At 40.3% G+C, this 27,340-nt stretch overlaps 1 protein-coding gene across 8 annotated transcripts in view; it reads right to left on the minus strand.

Moving 5' to 3' along the window:
* Positions 1-27,340, minus strand: part of MCF2L2 (MCF.2 cell line derived transforming sequence-like 2) — a 247,921-nt gene that overhangs the window by 103,862 nt on the left and 116,719 nt on the right. For all 8 annotated transcript variants that reach the window (XR_014022845.1, XM_081300602.1, XM_081300604.1 and 5 more), the window contains exons 11-12: positions 12,749-12,940; positions 9,691-9,882 (exon numbers count right to left, since the gene is read on the minus strand). Coding sequence is in view for 7 of the 8 variants with exons in the window: in XM_081300602.1 (XP_081156728.1) it covers positions 9,691-9,882; positions 12,749-12,940 (384 nt within the window). In the remaining variant the exon portion in view is untranslated. The remainder of the gene's footprint in view (positions 1-9,690; positions 9,883-12,748; positions 12,941-27,340) is intronic.

Genomic DNA, 27,340 nt, shown 5'->3' on the forward strand with positions numbered 1-27,340 from the left:
AGTGTGAAATACACACTGTATTTTGAAGACTCAGTTTGAAAAAAGAATGTAGGGCTGCTGGAACACTTGCCTGGTATGTACAAGTCCCTGGGTTTAGTTTGCAGCATCACAAAAATAAAATAAGAAAAATTAATCATTTTTAATACTGATTGTACACTGAAGCGATATTTTGGATACTGGTTAAATAAAACATGATTCAAATTGATTTCGCCCATTACTTTTTGCTTTTGCAAATATGGATATTAGAAAAATATAAAATCACATTTGTAGTTTGCATTAAATTTCTATTGAGCAACATGGTCTAGATCAAGGCTCATTAAACTTATTCTGTAAGGGACCAAATATTAAATATCTTAGGCTTTGCACACCATGGTGTCTCTGTTGCAATTACTGAGCTCTGCTGTTATAGTATAAAAACAGCCATAATAATATGTAAGTGAGCAGATTGACTGTGTTCCAATGAAACTTTAATTACAAAAACAGGTGGCAAGCTTTGGCACACAAGGCTACAGTTTGCTAACACCTAGTCTAGACTAAGCTCAGGGTCTTGTGTTCAAAGGGTCTCTTTGGAGAATATACTCTTTGGTGTCCAAAAGCTCACTTGTACAATAGACTAGAAGTTATAATAATATAACTAAGTCTAACTCTCCTCCAAAACCAAATTTCAGGGATGGTAATAAAACTTGGTGATCAGCAACTACCATCCTGCCATTGATGATCTTGAAGAAATTGAGACATGGGTGTAACTGCTACACAAAGATCAGGAAATCAGACTGAACAATTGTCAAATGAGTGATGTAGGTGGATATAAGGCATGAGGTCACCCCCAAAAGCCAGAGCGCAATGACTCAACACTTGGATTGGACCCGACTTGGGTCACCTTTGTTCTCTTGCATTTCTTCCTTAACCTTCCAGTGAGAGGCTGGGGATGTAGCTTAGTGGTACAGCATTTGCCCAGCTTGTATGAAGCCCAGCACCAGAGTATGTGTGTGTTGGGGGAAACCTTTGAAAACAGCTCATCATCAAGACCTCAGTGTGGACTCTGGAAATGGTTTAACTGTCAGAATACTCAGTAAGAGGGAAGTTTATCCAACTGCACTCTCCCCTGTCCTCTTTCCTCTTTCACTTGCAAATCCATCCCCATACTGCAATTGAAATTATCTTTCTAAACTGTGTATTTGATGTCAAATTCCCCATTTTTCTTATTTTTTAAAGCAAAAACTGTTTTAATTTCAATTTGCATATTTACAACAATAAATAGAATAATAAACTAAGACTTGAGAGAAAATAGATCATCACTGTGAGTGTAACATCCGTGTGTTGATTTTTTTTCAGGACAAAGATCTTTTAAAAATACCACCGTTTAAGGCTGGGGTTGTAGCTCAGTGGTAGGACACTTGCCTAGCATGGGTGAGACACTGAGTTTGATTCTCAACACCACATATAAATGAATAAAATAAAGGTCCATTGACAACTTAAAAAATTTAAATGCCACTGTTTAGACTGTGCTGTTTCAGTTTTGTATCCAGAGCTTGTCCATGCAACAACAAATTTGAAAACCCCCTGTGTAACAAACCTGAATTTAAGACCTAAATATTAATTCCAATATTCCTAACTAACATGTGTATCAACGAAATAAACATTTTTTACACAGTTTAATTTGGCAATTTTACACATGAAAAGCGATACCTACTTAATATTAGTGTATAGTCTCAAAAAGTTAATTCAGGAAAATTAAAAATGATTTACAAAAGGCATTTTGGTCCAAAATGAAGTGCTGTGTGGGAGTCACTGTCTGACACCAGCCTGTTACAAGGCCATTTTGTCTTAGGCATCCTAGTGGCTGGTGGTGCTTCCTACTCCCCACATGCTCTATGGACAGACCCTCCCCAGACTGGTGCCAAGGGAAATGGCTAAAGTCAACATCACATCACTTCCCCATTCAAAAACGTTTCATGGGCTCCACTGTGCATCAGGAGAAAGTCCTGACTCCTTGTCCTGGAGCAGGAGGCTCATCATGACTCCACTTGATTTCCCTCTAGCCTCACCTCCTGCCTGGACCACTCACCCCTGACCCATCTCCACATTCCCCAGATGTGGAAGCTCCCCCAGTGCTGGCTCCAGCCTGGCTGCCTTTGCACCTCTGCTCCTTTTGCTGAGGTTCCTGCCTCTTCTTTGTTTCCCTGAAAAATTCCTACTAAATCTTTAAGCCTTGATTTAGGCATCTTCTCCTCTGTGGAATACCCTGGTCTCCCCAGGTTGAAGTGACATTGCCTCCCCTGGGTGCCCCCCTGTCTCCTTCATCTTACATACTTTCAGACTGAGTAGCATGGATTGGGAAGCCAGTTGTCCCCCACTAAACAGTTAGCATCTTCATCACAAGGGTCACGACTTCCATTGTTATCTTCCCAGAAGACAGCACAGTTTACTTGGCCCAAACCAGGCACCCAGTGAATATTAAAGGATCAAAATTTGCTGTTTGCAGCTGAGATTGTTTTCCCTCTGTGGATTAGGTGGTGAAAGTGAATGAGGTGGCAAAATCCAAGCAGCACTACTAACAGGGGAGGACAGTGGTACTTAAAGAGAAAGCACTGTAAGAGCCTCCCGCAGGGATATGGCTGCTACTAAAAGAACAACAGCTTAATTTCTGAGGGGGTTAACAGTCACCATGTCTTCAGTGTAACAGATTCAACTTTAGTCATAGAGTGCCATTTAAAAAAAATAAAATTCTTTTATTTATTTTGTTTTTGAGACTGGGGCCTCCCTATGTTGCCTAGACTGGCCTTGAACTCCTGGGCTCAGGTGATCCTCCAGTGATCCTCCTGCTTCAGTCTCATGAGTCACTGGGACCACAGGTGTGCACCACTGTCTGGTTATTTTTTCTTTTTTTAAAGGAGATCTATGGCAAAAGTGCAAAGCAGTACAGAGAATTCCCATATATCCCACATCAGTTTTCCTTTTATTAATATCTTACATTGTATATGCTATATTTTTTGTAATTAATGAACCAATTTTAATATATTACTATTCAATAAGGTTGATGCTTTATTTTTTATTTCTTAGTGTAAACATTTATATAAAAACACAATTTATTTTTCATATTGTCTTAGGCTCCTTTTGACTATCACAATTTCTCAGATTTTCCTTGTTTTCAATGACCTTTACTATTTTTAGGGCTGTTGGTTACGTTTTGTAGAATGTTCCTCAACTGGAATTACCTAGTATTTTTCTCATGATTAGACTGGGGTTATGGGATTTGGAGAAGAAAACCACAGAGGTAAATTGCCATTTCCATTGCATCATGTCAAGATACATACTATTGGGCTGAGGATGTGGCTCAAGCGGTAGCGCGCTCGCCTGGTATGTGTGCGGCCCGGGTTCGATCCTCAGCACCACATAAAAACAAAGATGTTGTGTCCGCCAAATACTAAAAAATAAATATTAAAATTCTCTCTCTCCCTCTCTCTCACTCTCTCTTTAAAAAAAAAAAGATACATACTATCCATATGACTTGTCACTGATGTGTTGACTTTGATCACCTGGGTAAGGTAGTATTTGTTAGGCTTCTCCATTCTTTTTTTTTTTTTTAAAGAGAGAGAGAGAGAGAGAGAGAGAGAGAGAGAGAGAGAATTTTTTTATTTTTAATATTTATTTTCTAGTTCTCGGCGGATACAACATCTTTGTTGGTATGTGGTGCTGAGGATCGAACCCGGGCTGCACGCATGCCAGGCTGGCGCGCTACCAGTTGAGCCACATCCTCAGCCCCCTTCTCCACTCTTAATAGAGTTACTTTATTAATTTCACCTCTCTATACTCCTTGGAAATAAGTTACTATGTGCAGCCTTTACTTAAGGAGTAGAGGAGTTATACTTCCTCCTTATCATAGTTAGCTTTCTATCACTGTGACGAAAAACTTGAAAAACTTGAGAAAGTCTACGTGGAGTAATAATGATTAATTTTGACTCGTGGTTTCAGGAGTTTCGGTGCATAGCCATGTGGCCCCATGGCTTGTGATGACGCTGAATATCGTGGCTGGGAGCACATGGCAAAGCAGAGCTATTCACCTCATGGTGACTGGAAAGCAGGATGGGGCCAGGGACAAGATATGTCACTTCCAGTGACCCACTTCCTCCAACAGTTTTCACCTCCCAACAGTTTCTACCACCTCCTGACAGTCCATTCAAGCATGAATCCAACAATGGATTAATCCATCGATGAAATCAAAGCCCTCATGATCCAATCACTTCCTAAAGCCCCACCTCTTAATTAGGGCTTCACTAGGAACTGTGCTTTCAAAACACGAGGGTTTGGGGGACATTCCTTAAGGAAAGTATCTACATAAGCAATCTGAATTTCTTCTGCATGGGAGATAAATTTCCTCTTTCCTGTTTATTTATTCCATCATGTATTTATATCAGTATAGATTAGTGGATACCTATCTCATACTTTGGATTGTAATCTTGTACTACTTTGTAATTCTGTTGCTCAAATGTTCCAGCACTGGCCACTGAGTGCTCTTCCAATTGGCTCCATGTCCCTCGTTGTGGTGTGTTGTTTTGTTTTGGAGTACTCCTTACTTTCTAGCACTATAAGATGCTCCAGGATCTCCTTAAATACTTCCTACCCCAGTCCTAGAAGCAGCCTGTTTTGTTTTTCTTACTGGAGAATAATATTAGAAAATAAGATCTTAGCTGGCCATGATAGTGTGCATCTGTAATCCCAATGACTCAGGAAGCTGAGAAAGAAGGGAATGCAAGTTTGAGGCCAACCTTATCAACTTTTTGAGACCTTGCCTCAAAATACAATTTTAAAAAGGGTTGGGGAATGTAGCTTAGTGATGGAGTGTTTGCCCATCCTATGTGAGGCCCTCAATTCAATTTCTGGGGGTTGGGGGCAGGGGGAGAAAAGAAAGAAAAGGGAGGAAAATAAAGAAGTGTTTGGTTCTAGATGTGCTCATCATACTGTGGTCTCATTGCTTACAGGCCCTTACAGGCCCTCTCAACTATCAAAGTAGGAAATGCATGTTCTTATACTAACCCACGTGTATACATATATCTATGGATATTTCTATATGTATAGAGTACCAGCAATAAAAACAAATTCATGGCTCCTCAATGGACAAAACTCACTCTATGACAGAACATATTTAAATCCAAGCCAAAGTAAGAAAAGAGCAATGTCTTAGTCTGTTTTCATCTGCTGTAACAGAATATACAAGACTGGGTAATTTATAAAAAAAAAAAAGAGAGAGAGATTTGTTATAATACCCCTTTGTGTAGTTGTCCTTCTGGCATTACACATTCTCAAGAAAAGTCACATCTAAATGATTAAGACGTCAATTGCTAGCAATCTTTCTTCAGATTTACAGAACCCAGAACATCAGATAACATCAGAATGTGTAGCACCCCTCTTTATTCCTTTCTTTTTTTTCTTTTTTGGTATTGGAGATTGAACCTAGGAGGGTTTAACCACTGAGCCACGTCCCCAGCCCCTTTTTAAATATTTTATTAGTGACAGGGTTTCACTGAATTGCTAAGTGTCTCGCTAAGTTGCTGAGGCTAGCTTTGAACATGTGATCCTCCTGCCTCAGCCTCCTGAGCTGCTGGGATTAAAGGTGTGCTCCATCATGCCTGGCAAACTCCACCCCCTTTTTTTAAATGAATTTCTTTTCTTTAGTTGTAGATGGACACCATGACTTTATTTTTATTTATTTATTTTTATGTGGTACTGAGAATGGAGCCCGGTGCCTCACATATGCTAGGCGAGCGCTCTACCACTGAGCTACAACCCCAGCCCCAGCAACCCCTCCTTATTCTTTATTTCTGTGCATCTACTAACACAAGACATATACATTGCTGTGAGGCCTATTTTTCAGAAAAATAGTGTTCATCTACAGAATTATATGAACTAGTCCCAGGAGGTTGAGGTCAATTGCAATGTTCTGGCCAGAAAGGAAAGAAAGAAAAAGAAAAAGACATACACCCTGGATGACAAAGACCCTGCACACCATATTGTCTTTCTGTCCACTGATCCCTGTACCTTTTTAAAAATCCCTTTGGCCAATGGAAAGTACTAACAGAAAATCAAAGAGAAGGACAGAGATGAATACTTGTGTTAGTCATTTTCTCTGTTACCGTAACAAAATGCCTGAGATAAAAGCCCTTTCACATGCATGAGTTCCCCAAATGATCTTTTTTTTTTGGGGGGGACACTAGCCCCCATCTTCTCAGGATGCCAGTGCATGAATAAATACTATTTCCTTTCTAGCATTTATCGTTTCTTGAGTACTGGGCTTTCAAGTGGTGAGCAGATGGACTAGGGTCTGGTAACATTATTTTTACAGTTCTGGAGGCAAAGATGTCCTAGAGCATTGTGCTAGAATCTGGTGAGGGCTTTCTTGCTGTGTCACAACATGGTAGAGGGCATCGTAAGAAGAGAAAGCATGCATGTGAGAGTGAGAGAGGAAGGGTAGAGGCTGGACATATGCCTTTCTCAGGGACTCACTACTGCAGTAACTGACCCACTCCCTCCACAACAGCACTAATCCATTCATGAGGACAGTACTCCATGCCCCAATGACCTCTTTATAACTCCACCTCTTAATGTATTACTATTAAACTTCAACATGAATTTTGGAGGGGCCATCAAACCATAGCAACACGCTTTGGGGTATTTTGGTCCATTGTACATACAGGATTTATTAGTAGTAGTTCTTTTTCAATCCTTCCATTCACTCATGTTTCTACCTATTACTCAGAAGTAGTTTATTAGGTTTTATTTATTTCCTGGCAGGTGATGTGGTGGTGGAAGGATTTGCTGAAGGTGGTCAGAAGTCAGCTGCAACTGTAAATCTCCATGGTTGATTTGCTGCACCTGTGTTTTTGGCTACTAGAGGTGGAGCTTGGTTGAAACTGTTCTGCCTTAGGAATTTGACCTGGGGCTAATAGCAGCACAGCAGGTCAGTCACCAGATGGGCCTCTCCTTGTCCCTGTTCAGGGAAGTAGGAGGATCCCTGTACTGGGGGAAAGTCCCATCCCACCTGGAGATCATATCTGAGGACACAAACTCAGTGAGGTCAGGGAGAGGACATCACGAAGGTAAAGTGAACACCAAGCTGCCCCCACTACTCTCTGCCCATGCTGCCCCTCTGCAGGATGGGCAGGATGGATGAGGCAAAGGCCCTGCCCTTAAAGAGTTCCCACTGTAATAAATGAGACAGACGTTCAAAATAAACAGCTAGAATACAGTGTAATGTGCGTCATATAAGAACAAAGGTTCTTAACATATGGGCCTGAGTACAAGGATAGATTTTAGGGTATTCCCTAAAATTACTTATAAAAGTCATATATGTTGTATATTCTCTGTTGATCTATAACAATGCCTTTCTTTGCTCTGTACCCCAAGAAGCTGACCTCTTTGGACTTCACCAGATGAGCTTATGGATTTTTCAATTGGCTTTGGCCAATGGAAAGTACTAACAGAAACTCAAAGAGAAGAACAGAGATAAATATTTGTGTTAGTCATTTTCTCTGTTACTGTAACAAAATGCCTGAGATAATTAATTTAAGAAGAGGAAAGATTATTTTGGCTCACAACTTCAGAGGTTTCCTTCCATTTTTTTGTTGGCCCCATTTCTTTTTGGCTTGTGGCAAGGTGGGGAGCACATGGCAGAGCAAGTTGCTCACCTCATGGTGTCTGGAAAGCAAAGAGAGAAGAAGACAACACAACCCCAGTGATCGAGGACTTTCTACTTGGAGCCACCTGGTAAAGGGTCCCATCATCTTCCAAAAATGCAAAGCTGAGCAGTGAGCCTTTAACATATGGGCCTTTGGACAACACTCCAGATCCAAACTAGAGCAGTATTGCTCTGGCAGGGACTGTGTCCCTCCACGGAAGGCCACATTCCTACTGGCTGCCCTTTCTCACAGTCACAGCTGTAGCTCTTCCTGAGTTCCCCTTGAGGTAGGATGGGAAAAAAATAGGTAAAAAGGAGACATAAAGGAAGGAAAATAAAATAAAATTTTAGAGTTCTACACACTTTTCTAGTACTTTCACTCTCTAAACAGTCTTTTTCAGACTGGTTACTCCTAAATTCCTGGGAAATCTGTAAATGTATCAAAACACTGTTAACTAACCCCACCTAAATAAATAGAGATATGACATTTTAAGACACCTACAACTTAGGGGACTTTCTAGCACTATCTATTGATCAGACAATGAAGACCATATCAGCCTAAGGATCTACAGGTTGACCAGACCACCATGACCCATCTTGAGATCACCAGACTAACATCATCCCTACATATCCTTCCATACCTACAGCTCACCAGGTTTCCTTTAAAAGAAGGGCCAGGAACTCTCAAACCATATCTCTCACTCATGGGATAGCCCACATTCTCTCTCAAATGTGTATTCTTTGCTTTATCCCCAAAGGTGTCTGTCTCTCTCTTGAGACTGCCAATTCTCCTTTAAATGTGTATCTATCTACTTTCCTAAATTAATCACTGTCTATGACTCTGATTGGTGCATACTGAAATTCTTTCCATCACACAAGCCACGGACCCCACTGGTCCTTCTCTCTGGGAACTCCTCAGAACCTTCTTTATGATATCCTGGTACTTCAGACTTAGGAGTGGTTACTGCTTCCTGTGTCTTGCTAGCTCCAGAGCCCTTCACCAACCCTGTAGTACCCCTAAAACCTGTCCATATCTTTACAAATGAAGCCAACATCAAACTACTTTTAGTCACTTTTGAGTGAGCAGGACCCGAAAATATGTGAATCAGATTCTGGAGAGGGCCCATTACTCAAAAAGAGGTAGAGGAGCCCCTCAAGCAGAGATACACACAAGGTACTATGGATCTGAGGAAGGTGTCATATATAACCCTGCTGGCTTCATAGAAGAGGACTCTTCTCAAAATGGCAACCCAGTGATGTTATCCTCTGCTTTAATTCTTCCAAGGCTTCCCACTATTCTCAGAAAAAAAGATGAAACTCTTTAACAAGGCTTACCTCATCTGTCTGTCTTTAAGCTCAGGCCAAATGACCTTCCCTTGCTCTCTAGACTCACCTTGACTTGGGTTCTGCACTTGTGCAGGTTCCCAACAGCCTTGTTCCTTTCAACTGGAAAGACTCCCCATCTTATCATTTTCCAGACCTTGGCTCAAGTGACTCTCCGCAAAAGACTTCTCCGACACCAATCTATGTCAAGTTCCTCTGTCACATGCCCAATAGGGACCCTGAATCCCTCTGTCAGAGCACTTACCTTGTAACATTTTTGTGTCAATATCTTATTAATGTCTCACTAAACTGTAAGTTCAGTGTCCATATGAAGAGTGGAAACCTGTCTATTTCTGCTCATCACTGTGTCCCTAGCACTCAGCATGGAGCAGGATACAACAGAGATGCTCATAAGTATGTGAAAAGAAATGAATAACTAAAGGTGAAACTTGAGTCAGACCTTGAAGGTGTTTGCCAAGACATTTAGGTCAGGAGTCTGAGAGGTCACCTAAGGGTTTAGGGCCTCACTAAGTTGCCGAGGCTGACTTTGAACTCATGATCCTCCTGCCTCAGCTTCCCAAGCATGTGCCAGCACGCCCGGGTCTTGCAAGAACTTTATAGGCAACAGACAAAAATTCCTCCTCCCTCATTCCTTTCTAAACCAAAGGATCAAAATAACTCAGAAACATTACCTTTATGTCAACAGTGAGTATCAACTCAAACTTGTTGTAAAAATCCTTGGGGTTGAGCAAATGGTACTCCTTGGCAGTGCCCAGGAATGCTTCAATGTCATTCAAGGCAATGTCGACCCCCTCTCGAGACTGGCACTTGTCTACAGCTTGGGAAGCCAAGAGGTAGATTCCTGCTTCACACCACTGACTGACCTTTTGGAAAGAAAAACAATGCTCCGTGCAGTTAACCTGACCTCAACTCAGAGCTGCCACCACCCCAGGGGCAGAAGTTCTGAGCTCCTGAGGGGTCCACAAATATTCTGGGACAATAGGAAATTTTCATGGGCTGGCATAAAACTTAGGCGTCAAACCTCTGTTCATAAAACTATGAGGTGGACAAGCCTAAGCTGATTCCACAGGGTCCACTTCTCAGGGAAGTCATTCAATCAATAAAATGAATTGTATAAACATTCTTCCTGTTTCCACTGACAACTGTTGCTATATCTCTTGGAGATGAAAGATCAGTAATTGTAAGTCACAAGTCAGCCACAAGAGAAAAGCAGTCAATGGCTTTTCAGACTCACCTGCTAGCAAATCACCGTCTTGCATCCAAATAAGTTACAAGAATCTGGGGTGATTAATGAAGCATTAGACTTGGCCCATAGATAGCTTCCTGGGGAGGGAATGTCCTTTAACAAAAGCACCACTTTCTTCTTTGTATTCCAAAATGATTCACATTTCCATTTATTGGTATTTGTCTTTACTACAGAAGCATCCCAAAATGCAAATCTTTGTAACCCATTAACAGTAATACTCAAATTTTCTGGATGCAGGATGAAATCAGATGAAGGATGAATTCTAATATTTCAACTTTGGGAGAGAACAGAGGGTACTGGGATGTTGCTCTACCACTGAGCTACATCCCCAGTCCTTTCTATCATTTAAAAAAATTTTTTTCAGACAGGGTCTCCCTAAATTGTCACAATCCTCCAGCCTCAGCCTCCAAGTTGCTGGGATTACACCATCACACCTAGCTAACAATTCAATTTTTTATTTGTTCTTTCGAACTCCGCTGAGATACCTGGATAGAAAGACAGGGGGCCTGAATATGTGAAAAAAAAAAAAGCTTCTAGGGCAAAAACATCTGTTTTTACATTTATCATATGAACTGAAGAGCAAGGTAAATTGATACAACAAGAAAAATGATCAAAAAGGAATACTCCAAGCATGATGGTGCACACCTGTAATCCCAGTGGCTCAGGAGGCTGAGGTAAGAGGATCGCAAGTTCAAAGCCAGCCTCAGCAATTTAGCAAGGCCCTATGCAACTTAGTGAGATCCTGTCTCTAAATAAAATAATAAAAAAGGATTAATGATGTGGTTCAGTGGCTAAGGGCCCCTGGGTTCAAAACAAGCAAGCAAACAAAAAACCACTCCAAATGGTTATTTCTAAGTGGGAAAATCATAGGCAACTTAAATGTGTATCTTTATTATTTTTCTAAATTATTTACACTGACTTTTGGAGCCTGACAATGACAAAAAAAATGACAAATAAAAGACATTTTAAAATGAATAATTCCCACTGTGTGAGGATGGGAGGGGGGGATTGTGCATCGTGATGAACATTTACCTTCCTCCATCCCCCATTTTTGGATTTTCAAAATAACATAACGTTGTGAAACTGTGAAAACTTTCTCTTTATACATCATGCCTAGATCTGCAGAAAATGTTAAACTGGAATCTGCAAAGTCACAATGGAGGTTGGAAAAGAGCAGCTGATCCTGCAGTGGGCTCAGCACACAGGACAGGCTGCGCACCAGCCCCTTCTGAGCCACTTGTTTCTGGAACAACTGTATTTCATTGACATTAAAATCCCTTTGGCAATGGGATGATGTAAACAGGCTGAGTGGATGCCCCGAGCCATGGGACAGAAGCAGCTGCTGGAATGCAGTGTGTTGACTCATGGCCACTGGCCACAGGCGGCCAGGGAACAGCTGACAGGGAAGGCTCTAGAAGTCAGTGTGTTAGTGCTGACTAGGAACTTACCCTAGAGGTCATCTCTGAAGGACATCAGTGTCCGCACATCCTCGCCTATGAGGACCTGCACACACAGCCTTGCTGACTTGCTTAAGAAGCCAGGGTTTGGAATCTGGCAGTCCTGGCTTCAAATTTGGCTTCCCCTTATTTATGACATGGGTGATCTTAGCAGTCATTCATCCCAGGGTTTTTTAAAGTTGTCCCTGGTACCATGTGAACCATTAGCACCAAAATCACTTGGCACTTAAATAAATGACTAATTCCTGGGCTTTATTCCTCACCTGCTGAATCTGAGTCTTTGAGGTAACCCATCAGGGACTCTGCAATTATAACCAGCTCACTAGGTGATTCTTGGGTACCAAGTTTTGAGATCCATTGATTCATCATGCTATTACTTTTTGCCTCTGGACAAAGACCATTAATACCTTTCTCACTGGCTGTCTTAGGGATTAAATATATGACATAATTATGCTCTGTAGGAACAAAGTAGGTGCTCAAAAGCATTCACAATCCTTGGCCTCTGCCTGAGGAGGACACTTTGAAAATATGGTGCTTGATTCTTTGTACACCTGCAAGGAAATCAAGAAATGTCCCCAGAAGGCCATGACAAAACATACTCTTCAAAATCTGCTTCCATGGACTTTAGTTAATTTTAATGGTGTGGAGAGATGGCTAGGACACTTTATATATCCTATACCTCTATGACCTAGAGTCTGCGTTTTTAATGGCTCTTGAGCACTTTTTCACATAAAATTCTGGATACTCTCAGTGATCATGTGAGGCAGGGAGGACAAGTGTGATTAAAACCACTTTATAGTTGGGCATCGTGGCACATGCCTGCAAACCCAGCTGCTTGGGAGGCTGAGACAGGAGGGTTGCAAGTTCAAAGCCAGCCTCAACAAAAGTGAGGCACTATGCAATTCAGTGAGACCCTGCCTCTAAATTAAATACAAACTAGGGCTGGGATGTGGCTCAGTGGTTAAGTGCCCCTGAGTTCAATCCCTGGTAACCGCTTGACAGAAAATCCGGCTTTGTTTTGCTCACCTTGTCCAGCTGTCTATGCAACTCCAAGGACTTTCCCAAAGTGTCATGTTTTTTCTTGTTTTCATTGATGAAGTCATCACAGAGGTGCCTGAGCTCCACACACTGGGGCCTAATGGAGTCCACTGAATAATGGTGGTCTTGGATGAGCTGGTCTCCAGCCAGTGCAAGCAGCTGGGCCTTCTCCAGGGACTCCTGCAAAACAAATACCCACAGCTGAGCATGAGAGGCTTGGTGCCAGAGCCAGAGCATCTGAGGCTGGTAAGTGCCCAACACTGTGTGCTCTGAACTTGGAGGAGGCTATGCAGGTGCAGCTGATTCAGGGCTTTCTCAGGAGAAAGTTGTCACTCATTCAAACATTTGTAGAGTTCTGAGTGGCACACTGAGGCTACAGTGTTAACAAGCCAGGAATTTTCAGCTTAATGGAGAATTGAGATAGTACCTAAATGCTTATAATTAAATGAATATTACTATGACAAACTCTAGGGCAGAAAAGCATTGCATATTATTGCACATATACCAAGAGACTTTTAACTAAAAGGGAAAGGAAGATAGATGCTTGGCCCTGAGGAGAGTGGTAGTGAACTTAAATTGAAACTAGTGTGGGCACCTCTACGGAAGTCATGGCACTTACAAATATGCCTGTCTAAATCCCTTCCTGAGGTTTCTGTCTGCCCTTAACCGTCTGCTCAGCAATTGCATTTCCTCCTTATGTGTGTGTGTGTGTGTGTGTGTGTTCCTATCAGTCAGTCTTATCCCTGACAAGAATGACTCACTGGGGGCTGTAGCTCTGTGGTAGAGTATGTGCCTAGCATACATGTGGTTGGGGTTTCATGCCCAGCACTACAAAAAAAAGAAAAAAAAAAGAAAGAAAGAAAAATCCATATCATTATTCCTAAATGGTTTGTGCAAACAATATGGTTTATGCTGAATACTTCTTTTCTTTCTGGGAGTCTGGAACTTCAGTACCTGCCAGGCTATGTATGTGACCAGTTCCCAGTAAAAACTCTGGGCAATGAGCCAATGAGCCTCCACTGAGCATCTCTGATAGACATTGCATGTGTTGTCACAACTCATTGATGGGAGAATGAAGTGTGTCCTGTATAACAGTGGGGAAAAGCCTCAGAAGCTTGCCCCTGGTCTTCTCTGGACTTCACCCCATGTACTTTTTCCTCTTCCTGATTTGGCTGAGTATCTTTTTACTCTAATAGGTTGAAATTCTGAATATAACTATATGGTGAGTCCTATTAGTCCTCCTTACAATCTTTGTATCATGCAATTTTTGGAACCCTTGACATACAAGCTAGGACCTGAGTAAGGGACAAGCCATGCAGTCTTTGGCCTTGAGTCTTTGGCAGGTTAGAGAAGCAGGAAGGAGATGGGTGTGGTTGGAGCAGAGGGAACAGGTAGAGAAGGAGTGGAAGAGGTGATTAGAGAGGGAAGAGAGGGTAGGACTGGGGAGGGCCTTGCTGCCATTGTAAACACTTTGGCTTTTACTCATTATGACATGGGGAGCCTCTGAAGAGGGAGATGTCACTCATATTTTATAAATGATTCTAGCTGTACTCTCAAGATGGCAGATCAAAAGGGATAGAAGGGAGACCAGTTAGGGGGCTACTGAAGAAATTCAGGCAAGAGATGGGGCTTAACAAGGTAAGGCACCAATCTAGCTCCTGCTCCATGGCCTTCTTCTGGAAAGTTCTTCCCTGGGTCATTTAGGTCTAAGCTCTGAGTTACCTGCTCACCCAACCATCACTTGGCCCTCTCTCTAACTTCATTTATCTGAAAGCTATCTTCTTTGTTTTCTGTAATGATTATTCCCTTCCTTGCTCACTACCACCAAAATGTAAGTAGTGTAAGAACACTTAGTAGGCATCCAATAAATATCTGATCAACAAAATTAATGCATGAGCCAGACGATGCAGGGGTCTACGTGGAGGGATTGTGTGAATCGGCGTTGACCTTTGAGTCCACAGAAGACTGCCACATTTACAAAGGTCTTCAGGAGCAGAGCCCCAAAGCACCCTTGCTGACCACGTTGAGCATCAGGGCTAACCACATTGGCCCTCATTTTGTTTTTTTATGGTAATACAAAGAATCATTTTAACTCCAGGTGAGGTCACTTGCCCCTCTTAACTTGCACTAGTTTATGATTTTGAAGTTTCAAAGCCTCTGTCCTCCCACCCTTACATATTTTCCAAGCCTTGCAGTGCCCACATACTTCTGAACACCTTTTCTGATCCTGCCTCCACTACCTCCTTGTTACTACTGTCTGTTCAGGTCTTTATGCTTTCTCACAGGGTCAGCTGGTCACCTAGATTTCATTTGGGTTGACTGGATTGAGGGATGCCCAGAAAACTGGCAAAACAGGCTTTTGTGTGTGTCTTTGTGGGTGTTTCCAGAGAAGACTGGTGTGTGGTTCAGTGAACTAAGTGTGGAAAACCTGCTCTGTATGTGGGTGGCATCATCCAATAGGCTAGGAAAAAGTGGATGGCATGAAAAAGTAGAAGAAGGAAGAAACTTGCACACGCAGGCACAATCGACCCTTCTTGAGCAGGTGTGTTTTTTGTTGCTGCTATCTCCCATTGACATCAGACTCAGATGCCAGAGGCCTGTTAGGGGACTCTGAGGTCTTGAGCCTTGGACTAGGACTGCATCACTGGCTTCTCTCTCTTATTCTGAGCTTCCAACTTTTCTTGAACTGAGCAGCTATATTAATCTCTAGCATGCAGACAGTTACTACTGTCTGTTCAGTCTCTGATCATGTAAGCCAATTGTTATGATTTGAATCTTTAATGTCCCTGAAAAGCTCATGTTCTGAGAGCATGGTGCTCCAAACAGCAAGATTCGGAGGTGGGACTTTCAGGCAATGATTAAATCATGAGGGCTGTAACCTCATCAGCAGATTAATCCACTTGATGGATTAATTATTTGAATGGACTGAGTGGTAACTGTAGTCAGGTAGGGCATGGATGGAGGAAGTAGGTCACTGGGGGCATGGCCTTGAACTATATCTGTCCCGGGCTCCTCTCTCTCTGTTTGTCTCTGCTTCTCAATCGCCATGAGCTTGGCAGTCTTCTTCTGCCACTCCTTTCTACCATGTTATGCTTATCAGGCCAAGCAATGAAATTGGTCAACCTCTGAAACCCTAAGCCCAAAGTAAACTTTCTCTACTCTAAGTTGTATTGGCAGCCATTTTGATCACAATGACAAAAAGCGGACTAACACACCAATCTAATAAAATCTCTTATAATTACATATATTTATTGGTTACGTTGCTCTGGAGAACACTGGCTAATACATTTTTCTTTAAATCATCCAGACTGGCAGAGCAGCAATACCAACACAATGCCTTAGCATGTCTATGTCATTCCCAAGCTTCAAGTCTTTACAGGTCCCTCAAGATCTTCAGGAGCAAGTTCAAACTCTAGAGCAATGCACATGACTTTCATGATCTGGCTCATAGCTTGGTGTGCCTCTTACCAACTCTGCTCTATGTCCCTCAGCTCTGTTCTCTGCTGTAGCTGTAATTATGACTCATTTGCCCTTCTCCCAGTATTCAGGTAGCTCCAGGCTTCTGTGGTTTCTCCATCTGTTCTCTGGGCCTCGAAAACCCCATCCTTTCCTTCTCACACTCTTCCTGACTCCCCACTGCTCCTATACCTCTTTGAAGCTAACTCTATATCACCTTTCCAGGAAATTTCTCCGATTTTGCTATCTTATGTTCTTTCTCTGCGTTCCCCCCAAATCCTATGCTTCTCTTGACCAGAACTTACCTTTCACTGTATTGAGATTACTTAACCATTGTCTGCACTGTGCCAGCTCTTATGCCACTTAAATATAAGTGGGACATAAAAGGTGCTTAAATGACTGTTGTGCAAAACAAAAAGGAGTGATGATATGTGAATAAAGTGACACGAATCAAGCTGTGACTAGTTTAAAGAACTCAGAGTCAAATTTTCAGTTTTCTTGTTTTGAGCAAAGACCCAGCCAGATGCAATGGTCTCCAGCCCTGGGAGGAGATTAGAATGCTAATTCCCTGGGCAGTGAGTTTTGACCTTTTTGTTCATAGCTCAGAATTTAGAATAGTGCTTGGCCTAGTAGATCAATAAATATTTGCAGGATGAATCAAGAGTGAATGAGAGACCTTTATTAGGACTGTTTAGTCCCTGCAGTACTCACTGCTTAGTCCCTACAGACTGAACCTAGGGAATGCTCTGTAGCACAGAATCTTCCCTACTACTCTGTGATAATAACAACAGCTATTGTTTACTGAGCACATATGAATGTTTTACAATGATTATTTGACTCTTCCCAACAAAACTTTCAGAATAGGTACTGTTTTACAAAAGAGAAGTGGAAAAACTGAAGTTGACCCAGGTAGGAAAGAGAAGGCCAGGCCTCCAATTCAGTCAGCCTGGCTCCAGAATCTGGCTCTGACCAACAGAGAAAAATGGCCACACTTGTTCTGCCTAGGCTTAGAGACCTCATCTGGTTGCTCAAACTTGTCGGACTTTGGTTAAATATAGAAATATGAAAACTTGGCAGAGAAGTCTGTTGACATTTTTTTTTTAAGTACAGCTGCCTAATTTATTAAGCATAACACAGAGTTTTCTGGGTTCAGGGAAATTCAAACAAGATACTTCCTAAGGACCCTAGAGCAATCACAGCCTGATCTTCACTTGGTATGCAGTGTCTTACCCTTCAGTCCTGTTCTTAAGATACCCGAGTGAGGGATGGGGATATGGCTCAGTTGGTGGAGTGCTTGCATCGCATGCACAAACTCCTGGGTTCAATCCCCAGAACCACAACCACCACCACCACCACAAAACAAAACAAACCATGAGGTGGTAGACAAGAGATGTGAATAACAGGTCCAATTGGATCTGCAGGGAAGGTCCATAGAGAGAACTCAGGATCTACCCTGATTCAGCCTCTGGATGGCTAGAAGATCACTATTATAGAAACGAATGGATGATAAAAATAACCTCAGAGTACTGACCACCTATTACATTCCAGACACTCAGTAGGTTCTTAACCATACATCTAACTCATTTAGTCTTCACAGATTCTGCAAGGTACAAATTATTACTTGTTTTATAAACAAGGATACTGTGTTCAGAAAGGCTAAGTAATTTGGCTAGGGTCACAGCTGGTAGATTTTAGAGCCTAGATTTGAATCCAGCTTTGATGGACTCTCCCACCCATTTTCCTGTCACCTTCTAGTTCACCTGTGCTTGCCAGGCATGCTGAGAATGAGGACTGCACAACTATGATTATCACATCTTTGTGGTGCCCACCAGGAACTTTACAATAAAACCTCCAAATCGCCACTTATTGTTCAGTTTATACAGCTCCCACTCAAGATAAATAATAAACAAAACCTCCAAGGTGAAAAAGAAATGATGATAAAGGGCTAAAATCTGTTTTTCTGACCACAAGCCTATCTGGCATTTTTTCAGATGCTGAAAATTCCCTAAGACCAGGGGCTAAATTGTAACATGTAAATCAGAAATCTTTATGGTAATAACAGCTGCTTTTCCCCTCAGGACTCGACTACTAAGACAGAAGAAAATACAGTGTCTACCATGCCTGAAATGCCCAGCAGGTAACTAAAAGCAGCTTACGAGTTTGGCATCTCTGCCTCAATTTTGCATGTCTCTTTTGATCTGAGTCATTCCCTCCCGCAGTCACCCTGGACTCCAGAAACAAATCTGATGGATAAACACCTTGGGGTGAGTTGCAGCTCCTGCTCCCCACCCCCCACCCCATCACAACACTTTCCCATAAATGTTAACAAGGCTCTGCCTGGCTGTCCCTGAGAAAACAACCAACCAGACCACAGTTTGACCAAGGCTGCTTGGCTATACATACTTCTAGCCCCATTTTGCTATATTATCTGGGAGCTCATGTCAGTACCCGTGAAAACAGAGCTGAGGATGCTTGATCCCTCGTGTCTTCCCAATATAACTGTATTGAGTAAATTCCTTTCTTGCCTTTCACCATTACTTTTTCCATTTTGCTTCTGGGGTGAGTGTCTGAACCTGTTAATTTTTTTTGTGAGTGCACTGGAATTATACATAATGGTGGAATTTATTGTTAAATATTTATACATGCACACAATAACACAATATAACAACTGCTATATACCATAATGCCACAGCATTTCCCCTTTCCTTCCCCTTCATTCCTTTACTCTAGTGGTCTTCTTTTGAATTTCATGAGATCTCACCACCTTTCTTTTTCTTATTCCTCTCTAGTTCCACATATGAGAGAAAAACGTAAAACCCTTACTTTTGACTTTCTGAGTTTGGCTTATTTCACTTAACATAATGTTCTCAAGTTCCATTCATTTTCTTGCAAGTAACATAATTTCATTCTTTTTTACAGCTGAATAAAACTCTTTTGTGTATGTATATCACATTTTCTTTTATCCAGTCATTCACTGGTTGCTGGTTCCAATGTAAATTGTGCTGCTACAAATGTGGGTATGCATGTATAGCTATAGTATGATGACTTTAATTCTTTAGGGTAGATACTGAGGAGTGGCATAGCTGGGCTATGCGGTGATTCCATTCCTAGTATTCCTCTATACTGACTTTCATAGTGATTGTACTAATTTACAATCCCATTGATAGTGTAAAAGGGTTCCTTTCCCCTACATCCTCACCAGCATTTATTATTGTATTTTTGATGACTGCCATTGTAAATGGAGTGAGATGAAATCTTAATGTAGTTTTAATTTGCATTTTCCTAATTGCTAAAAATGTTGAACATTTTTTTCATATATTTGTTGCTAATTTGTATTTCTTCTTTTGAGAAGTGTCTGATCAGTTCATTTGCCCATTAATTGATTGGGCTATTTGTTTGTTGTTGGTGTTTTTTTTTTTTTTTTGCATTAGGTATTTTGAATTCTTTATATATTCTGAATATTAATCCTGTGTAGGGGAGTAATTAGCAAAGATTTTCTCCCATTCTGTAGATTCTCTCTGTACATTCCTTTGCTGTGCAGGAGCTTTTTAATTTGATGCCATCTCACTTATTAATTTTGGTGTTGTTTCCTAAGCTTTGGTGTTGTTTCTAAGTGTTAGAAGTCCTATTGAGAAAGTTGTTACCTGTGCCTATTTGTTGGAGTGTTGATCCTATATTTTCTTCTAGGAATTGCATAATTTCTGGTTTGACTCCTAGATCTTTGATCCATTTTGAGTTGACTTTTGTGAAGGATAAGAGATAAGGATTCAGTCTTACTCTTTTGCATACGGATAACTAGTCTCCCCACTCCCCACACCATTTTTTAAAAAGGCTGTCTTTTTATGTTTTTGGCACCTTTGTCAAGGATTAGATGACTGGGATCTGTGTGAGTCTGTGTTATGGTTTGGAAATGAGGTGTCCTCCAAAAGCACTTCTTAGTACAGGTATATTTAGAAGTGAACTGATCAGATTGTGAGAACTGTAACCTATCAATCCATCCTAGTTTGAATGGACTAACTGGGAGGTAACTGTAGGCAAATGGAGGGGAATCACTGGGGGCATGCCCTGGAAGTATACATCTTCCCTATGGCCCCTTCCGCACTCTATTTCTGCTTCCTGAACCTGCTTTGAGCTGAGTGGCTTTCCTCCTCTGGACCTTTCCCCCATGATGTGCTGCTTTATCTTGAACCCAGTGCAATGGAGTCAGACATATATGAACTGAGACCTCATAAGCCCCAAATAAACTTTCCTTTTTCCCCTTGATATGTCCTTTCTGGTTTTGGTGTCAGTGTGACACTGGCTTCAGAGAACAAAATTGAAAGTGTTTCAATTTATTTCATGGAATAATTTGAGAAGCATTTGGCATTAGTTCTGCTTCAAGGTCTGGTAGAACTCACCTGAGAAACTATCTGGTCCTGGGCTCTTCTTTCTTGGAAGGCTTTTTTATGACTGCTTCTGTCCATTGTTACTTACTGATCTGTTTAAGTTTTCTGTGCCCTCTTGATTTAATTTTGGCAGGTCATATGTGTCTAGAAATATATCAATTTCTTTCAGGTTTACCAATTAATTGGAGTATATCTTTTTAAAATAGTCCCTAATAATTCTCTAGATTTCTGTGATGTCTGTGGTAATTTTACCTTTTTCAACTCTGATTTTACTAATTAGGGTCTTCTCTCATTTTCTTTTGGTTAGTTTGGCTAAAGGTTTATCAATCTCTTTACCTTATCAAACAACCAACTCTGTTTCCTTTGTATTTTTTTATTCTCTGTTTCATTGATTTCAGTTCTGATCTTAGTTATTTCCTTCCTTTTGCTGGTTTTGGAATTGGTTTGTTCTTTTTCAAGGGCCTTGAGGTGCATCACTAGGTTTTTATTGGGATGTTTCTGATTTTCTTATGAAGACACATTATAATTAGAACAGCTAACATATAAGGTAGAATTTTAAAAGGTAGAATTTTAAAAGCATATGGAGCCCACAAATGAGCAGGAATAGCTATGCTTATAGCCAACAATGCAGAATTTAAGCCAAAAATAATCAGAAAAAATAAAGAAGTTCACTTCATACTGGCAAAGGGAATAATCCAAGAAGAAGATAGAAAGATAGTAAATATTTATACCCTAAACATTGGTGCACCTAATTACATAAAACAGATACTACTAAATTTAAAGACCCAGTTAGACCCTAGTACAATAATACTGGATGATTTCAACACCCCTCTCTTACCATTAGATAGGTTATCCAGACATAAACTCAGTCAAGACTTTTTAGACCAAAAGAAATTATAAGTCAAATAGGTTTAATAGATATCTATATAATATTTTATTTGGATAAAATAATAGCTATAAAATAATCCTGCTTGTTTGTGGGCTCCATATGCTTTTAAAATTCCACCTTTGTTCTGTATGTTAGCTGTTCTAATTATAATGTGTCATGGGAGGTTCTTTTTTATCTTTTTGATCTACTTGGGTTTCTAAATTATTCCTATATCTTAATGTCCATCTCATTCTCAAGATTTGGAAAACTTATTATAATTTCCCTGAAGAGTTTATACATGTCATTAGTCTGCATCTCTCAATCCTACTTGATTTTCATCCTTTCACTTTCAGCCTGTAAATGTCTTTGCTTGTAAGGTGCATCTTTTGCAAACAGTATATAGTAAGCCTATGTCTTTTAATTGGAGTGTTGAGACCATTTACGTTTAATGTTATTATAAAGAGATGTAATTCTTGCCATTTTGATTTATTTCTAATGTTTAATTGGGTCCTGTTTCTCATTTGCTTAACTACTCTTCAGAGAGTTGCTCACTTGTAAGCGCTGGATTTTGTTTTTCATTTCTTCTGTGTGTAGTAGCCAACAAAGCAGTGTCAGCTTAGTAGTCATGAATTCCTTTAGTTTTTGTTTATCTCAGAAGGTTTTTATTTCTTCTTCCAGTCTGAAGGATAGCTTTGCTGGACTACAATTATGTTTGACAGTTATTATTTTTTAGGGCTTGGAACACACAATTCTAACCCTTCCTGGATTTTAGAATTTTTGCTGAGAAATCAGAAGTAATTCTGATTGCCTTACCTCTAAATGTGACCTGATATTCATCTCATGGGGCTTTTAAAATTCTACTCTTGTTCTGTATGTTAGCTTTTCTAATTATAATTTGTCATGGGGAGATTCTTTTTTTGATCTTTTTGATCCAATTGTGTTTCTAAATGATTCCTGGATCTTAATGTTCATCTCATTCTCAAGATTTAGGAGACTTTCTATTAAAATTTTCCTTAAGAGTTTATCCATGCCATTAATATGCATTTCTCAATCCTCCTTGGTTTCAATGATTCTTTAAATTTGGTCTCTTAATATTGTCCCAGAGTTCTTATAAATTCTGGCCATGGTTACTTTTTTTTCTTTAATAATGTCTGAATGTTCAAGGCCAGCACTTTGTCTTCCAGTTATAAAATTCTGTTTTCAGCATAGGCTACTCTATTAGAGAGACTTTCAACTTAACATTTTATTTTATTTATTGTGTCTTTCATTTCCAAGATGTTTTTGTAGTTCTTTTTCAATATCTTTATTTCCTCATTGAATTTCTCATTCATATCCTGTACTGAATTCCTTAATTCATTCAATTATTTTTCTGTGTTCTCTTGGAATTAATTGATCATTTTTAAAATCATTCTTTTGAATTCTTTATCTGGTATTTCATCCACTTCAATATCTTTGGAGTCCCTTGCTTGTGAGTTGTAAACTTTAGAAGGTGATATGTTACCTTATTTTTTCATATTTCTTGTATTCCTGTGTTGGATTGTATTCAGCTGTTGGGAGGGATTTCTCTTCCACTCTTATGTGTTGGCTTTTTTAGGTCACAGTATTTTCTTGACAAAGTGTTCTGGGATATCAAATTGTAGTAAAATTTTCAATTTATTTCTAAGTGAGTTTTAGGACAGTTTCCCTTCTCAAACTTTGCATGTGGAGCAAAATTAGTGTATTTGGACATAGTGTATATTGTGTCAAAAGCTTGAGGATCTCACTTTCCTGGTAGGTCTCAAAAGAATGGGGTCCTTTTTGTAGATCTGGTTATTGTGTTGTGTATAACAGGGTATGTGTATATCAACCTCTGTGATATCTCTTCTTAACAATTCTGTATATTGTAAAGAGGCATGGGAGAGATCTAGATTGAGACCCCATCATCGGTGTGGTATCCAAAGTCATTGTGTTAATTTTTTTTTGTTGTTTTTGCTGTAGAAGTGAATGTCCATGAGTGGGTCCTGAGGAGTCCCCTCTCACCATTCCTTCTTGGGGACTGGTTATTAGTTTGTGTTTTTGTCTCTTCTATTTTTTGTATTAAAGTATCATTGATGTTTGAGCATGGTTGGTTTGCATGTAGAGCAAAGTGTGCTGTTTCTTTTTATTTATTTATTTATTTTTAGCGGTCATAACATCTTTGTTTGTATGTGGTGCTGAGGATCGAACCTGGGCCGCACGCATGCCAAGCGAGCACGCTACTGCTTGAGCCACATCCCCAGCCCCGTAGTGTGCTGTTTCTTAACAGCCAAGTGTCTAACCTGTGAACTCATAGTGTCACAGTAGATTCTCAGCACCTCACAGAAAAGAGACAAACAACAACAATAGTAATGAACAATATATAGTATTAAAATAAATACACAGTGCCTAATATGACATTTGCAGGACTAATAACCACAAAACAGAAATATTCAAGAGCAAAAAGAATAAACAGCTGTGAATTAGATTTGGCATTAAGTTAAACAGCAGGTGTCAACTACATAATCCACAGTACTAATAACCACAACAACATGAAGGGTGAAATCAAATAATAAAAATCAAATAATTAAAAAAACAGTTCATTAAGAGAAAAGGAAATGTGATAGAAAGGTAAAAGAAACTTTAGAATGTTTAAAACGAGAACAGAGAGAAAGCAGAAGAGATGTAGCAAGTGATGGCTATAAAGAAGGAGAAAATAAAATAAGTACAGAGAAAGAGATAGAATAAGAGAATATGGCTATGAGAGGGAGAATAAAGCAGAGAAAGAGGGAAAAATCAGATTTTAAAAAGAAAAAGAACCACAAACCCTAATGCTTAAAAGACAAAAGAAAAAAAAAAGGAAACAAAAATTGCTAATGACGGGGCTGGGATTGTGGCTCAGTAGTAGAGTGCTTGCCTAGCATGTGTGAGGTACTGGGTTTGATTCTCAGCACCGCATATAAATAAGTGAATAAAATAAATGTCCATCAACAACTAAAAAAAATTGCTAATGAGAAATGAGAAAAAAGAAACAAACAAATATATATATATATATATATATATATATATATATATATATATATATATATATATATCTCCACAAACCAATCAGCACAGTGAGAACACACATGCAAAGAAAAAAAAGGGGAAAGAAATTAGAAAAAAATGAAAAAATCGTCTCCACTGAAGTGGTCAAAACTGTCATCAAAGATAGATGTTCCATGCCCAACTGTCCTTCTTTCTGTTTCTTCTTGGACTATGTACTGCTTAGAGCAAGTGCTGGGTTGTTAAATCCTTCCTTTTTTTTGTGCTGCTCACCTAGCTGCCAGCTGGAGTGGCCTGAAACTGAAGCTAGTTAAAATTGCCTTCAACTTCCCTTCTCATCAGTGTAAGATAAGACAAAATGGAAAGTACTGTGCACTGGAGTTTTGCTGGACAGACCAGATCAATGAGTTCTTGGGTGGGGCTACAGCAGAGTTCTAAATGGGGAGTTCTGGTAGCTAGGGCTTAGCTCAAATCAGGCCTTTGGGGACTTTGTTGGGTGGTATCTTCCCTGGGGAGATTAAATCAAAATATCCCTACGGCCAGTGAGATGCCAATCTCTCTTCTGGGGATCTGGATCTCACGGACCTCCCAAGAATTCTACTTGTAGGGAAGGGGAGCCAACCTTCCACAGGTCTTGTACACTCTATTGCCTACAAATATGGCCTTCCCAGGGTCAATCCCCAAGTGTAATCATGTCCAACTCTTGAATTTCCCAACCCTCTTCAGTTGCTCATGGGAGCTGCCAGACTTAAAAAGAAATCAAGTCGCACTTCCCTCCAAATTCATTCTACCAGGTACAATCTTCTCTGCACCTGTTTTGATCTTGATCTACTAGGCACACCCTAGGACACATGGTGGGTGCTTTCTGGGACAGTTTGACAATATTTGCTGTGTCTCCCAGGCTCCTGCAGCAGTGAGCTGAAATGTAGTCTTCTCAAAATGGCTCTTCACCTGAGTCTGAGCTCACCACTTGCCGGTTGAGAAACGCAGAGCACTTTGTAAACACCAGCTCACTGTGCAGCATATGGTTCAGGTAAGGTTGGACTTCTTTTTTGTTCTGCCAAATTTGTCCATTGTGTTTCTCTTTCCATTTGTGTTACCCCCACGCTGCGGTGAATCTGTGACACTGTCACTTCTGCACCTGGCTTGGCTCCCATATACTTTTTCTTGTCCTTTGTTCAATACTTCCAGGTTTCCGGGTTTTTCAGAATCACCGACTGTCCAATATTGAATTTCAGTTAATTTCTTCAATCACCCTCTTCACTGAGAAGCAGTACTCTTATTGCTTGAATCCCAAGCCATGATACAACTGGAAATGCAGCCTTCCTCTAATCCACCATCTGGAATCTCCTGAAACTGATTTCTTGGGACTCCTAACGTCAAGCTCCCTCTGGCTTAGGACTCTGGGAACACCATCACCTTGTTCCTTTAACACTTTACAGGACAAATGGGAAGACTAGCCAAGCCCTTATTATCTGAAAAAACAATTCCTCTTAGAAACCTGACAGAAGACATGTTGAGGAAGATCTCAATTTTGTTAAGATAGCTTTGTTCAGTATACCCAAAGGTAGCAGATTAGGTATAGTGCATCTTAGGGAAAGTAGATTTTATAAACTGGTAAGTGAGGCACAGGATGGATGAAATCCATCCCTGGACACAGGTCACATCCAGTGGGTTAGTCTAGTTGGTTCAAGAATTTTGCCCATTAAAAATGGATCATGGAAAAAATAAACAAATAAAAATAAAAATGGGTCATTGGGTTCACAGAGCATTCCTATGTTCCCTGATCATATGCTTCATCTCTAGGTTTGATCAGCCATTTTTAAAAAGTATGTATTAAGGTAGACAGAAGAAAGAATGCAATGTTATTGTGAAGATCCATTATCACTATTTAAAATGTAATCAAGAACACCCTCCAGTAGCTTTCTGTTTCACTGAGAATAAAATCCAAATCATCAGCAAAGATCTCAGGCCCAATATGACCATGGGGCCCTGTCCATCTCTCCCAACTCACGTCCTCACTGTGCTCCAGGAACATTCCTTGACTCACCAACCCCATTCTCATGTAGGACCTTTGCACTTGTAGCTTCCTCTGTCTTGATGCTAGTCCCCAAAGCTTTGTGTGACTACAGAGATCTCAGATCAGAGGCCACCTTCAAAGGCCTTTCTTGGCCATTCTAGCAAAAGTAGCACCCCAGTCACTTTCTCTTATATTCTGTTTTCTCTTTATGTCACTGGTCACTATCTGGTATTATTTTATTTGACTGATTTTAATCAACTCTCTCTCCTTAGTAGAATGTAAGTTCCATGAAGACAGGGTCTTGAGTGTTTCTCCACACCCACAACACCTAGGACAAGGAATACCTGTTGATTAATTAACATTCTCCTGGTTGGTCAGTAACCACCTTCATTTATATATGAAGGTATTTTTTTTATTGGTGAGACATTTTTTCCCAATATATAAATTTATATAAGCAAGAATACATTGTATCTATATTTAATAAAGAGTTCTATTAAAAAACTAGAATTATACAACATTGGGGCTGTCTATTCTAGAGAATTTGTGACACGTCATTATCATATATGTGAAGTTCAATTTCTAATGACTTGTGTGTTTTTAGCATTAAAATACTTAGCTATCAATGATCACTGATAAGAGAAGGTGCTCACTAGAGCAGTATGGGATTCCTGAGAGAGGAGCTGGGTGCACAGGTGGGTTTGTGAGTTCACACATGCCCAGGAACACCCTCAGCTTAGCATGACTTTCATTTTGTAGTCTTTAAGGGTATGTCTTTAACTGTAATGTATTTGTCAATTACCTGGGGATTTTAT

The sequence above is a fragment of the Spermophilus citellus genome, assembly GCF_964194105.1.
Source record: "Spermophilus citellus genome assembly, chromosome: 7".
In the NCBI taxonomy this organism is placed as follows: Eukaryota; Metazoa; Chordata; class Mammalia; order Rodentia; family Sciuridae; genus Spermophilus; species Spermophilus citellus.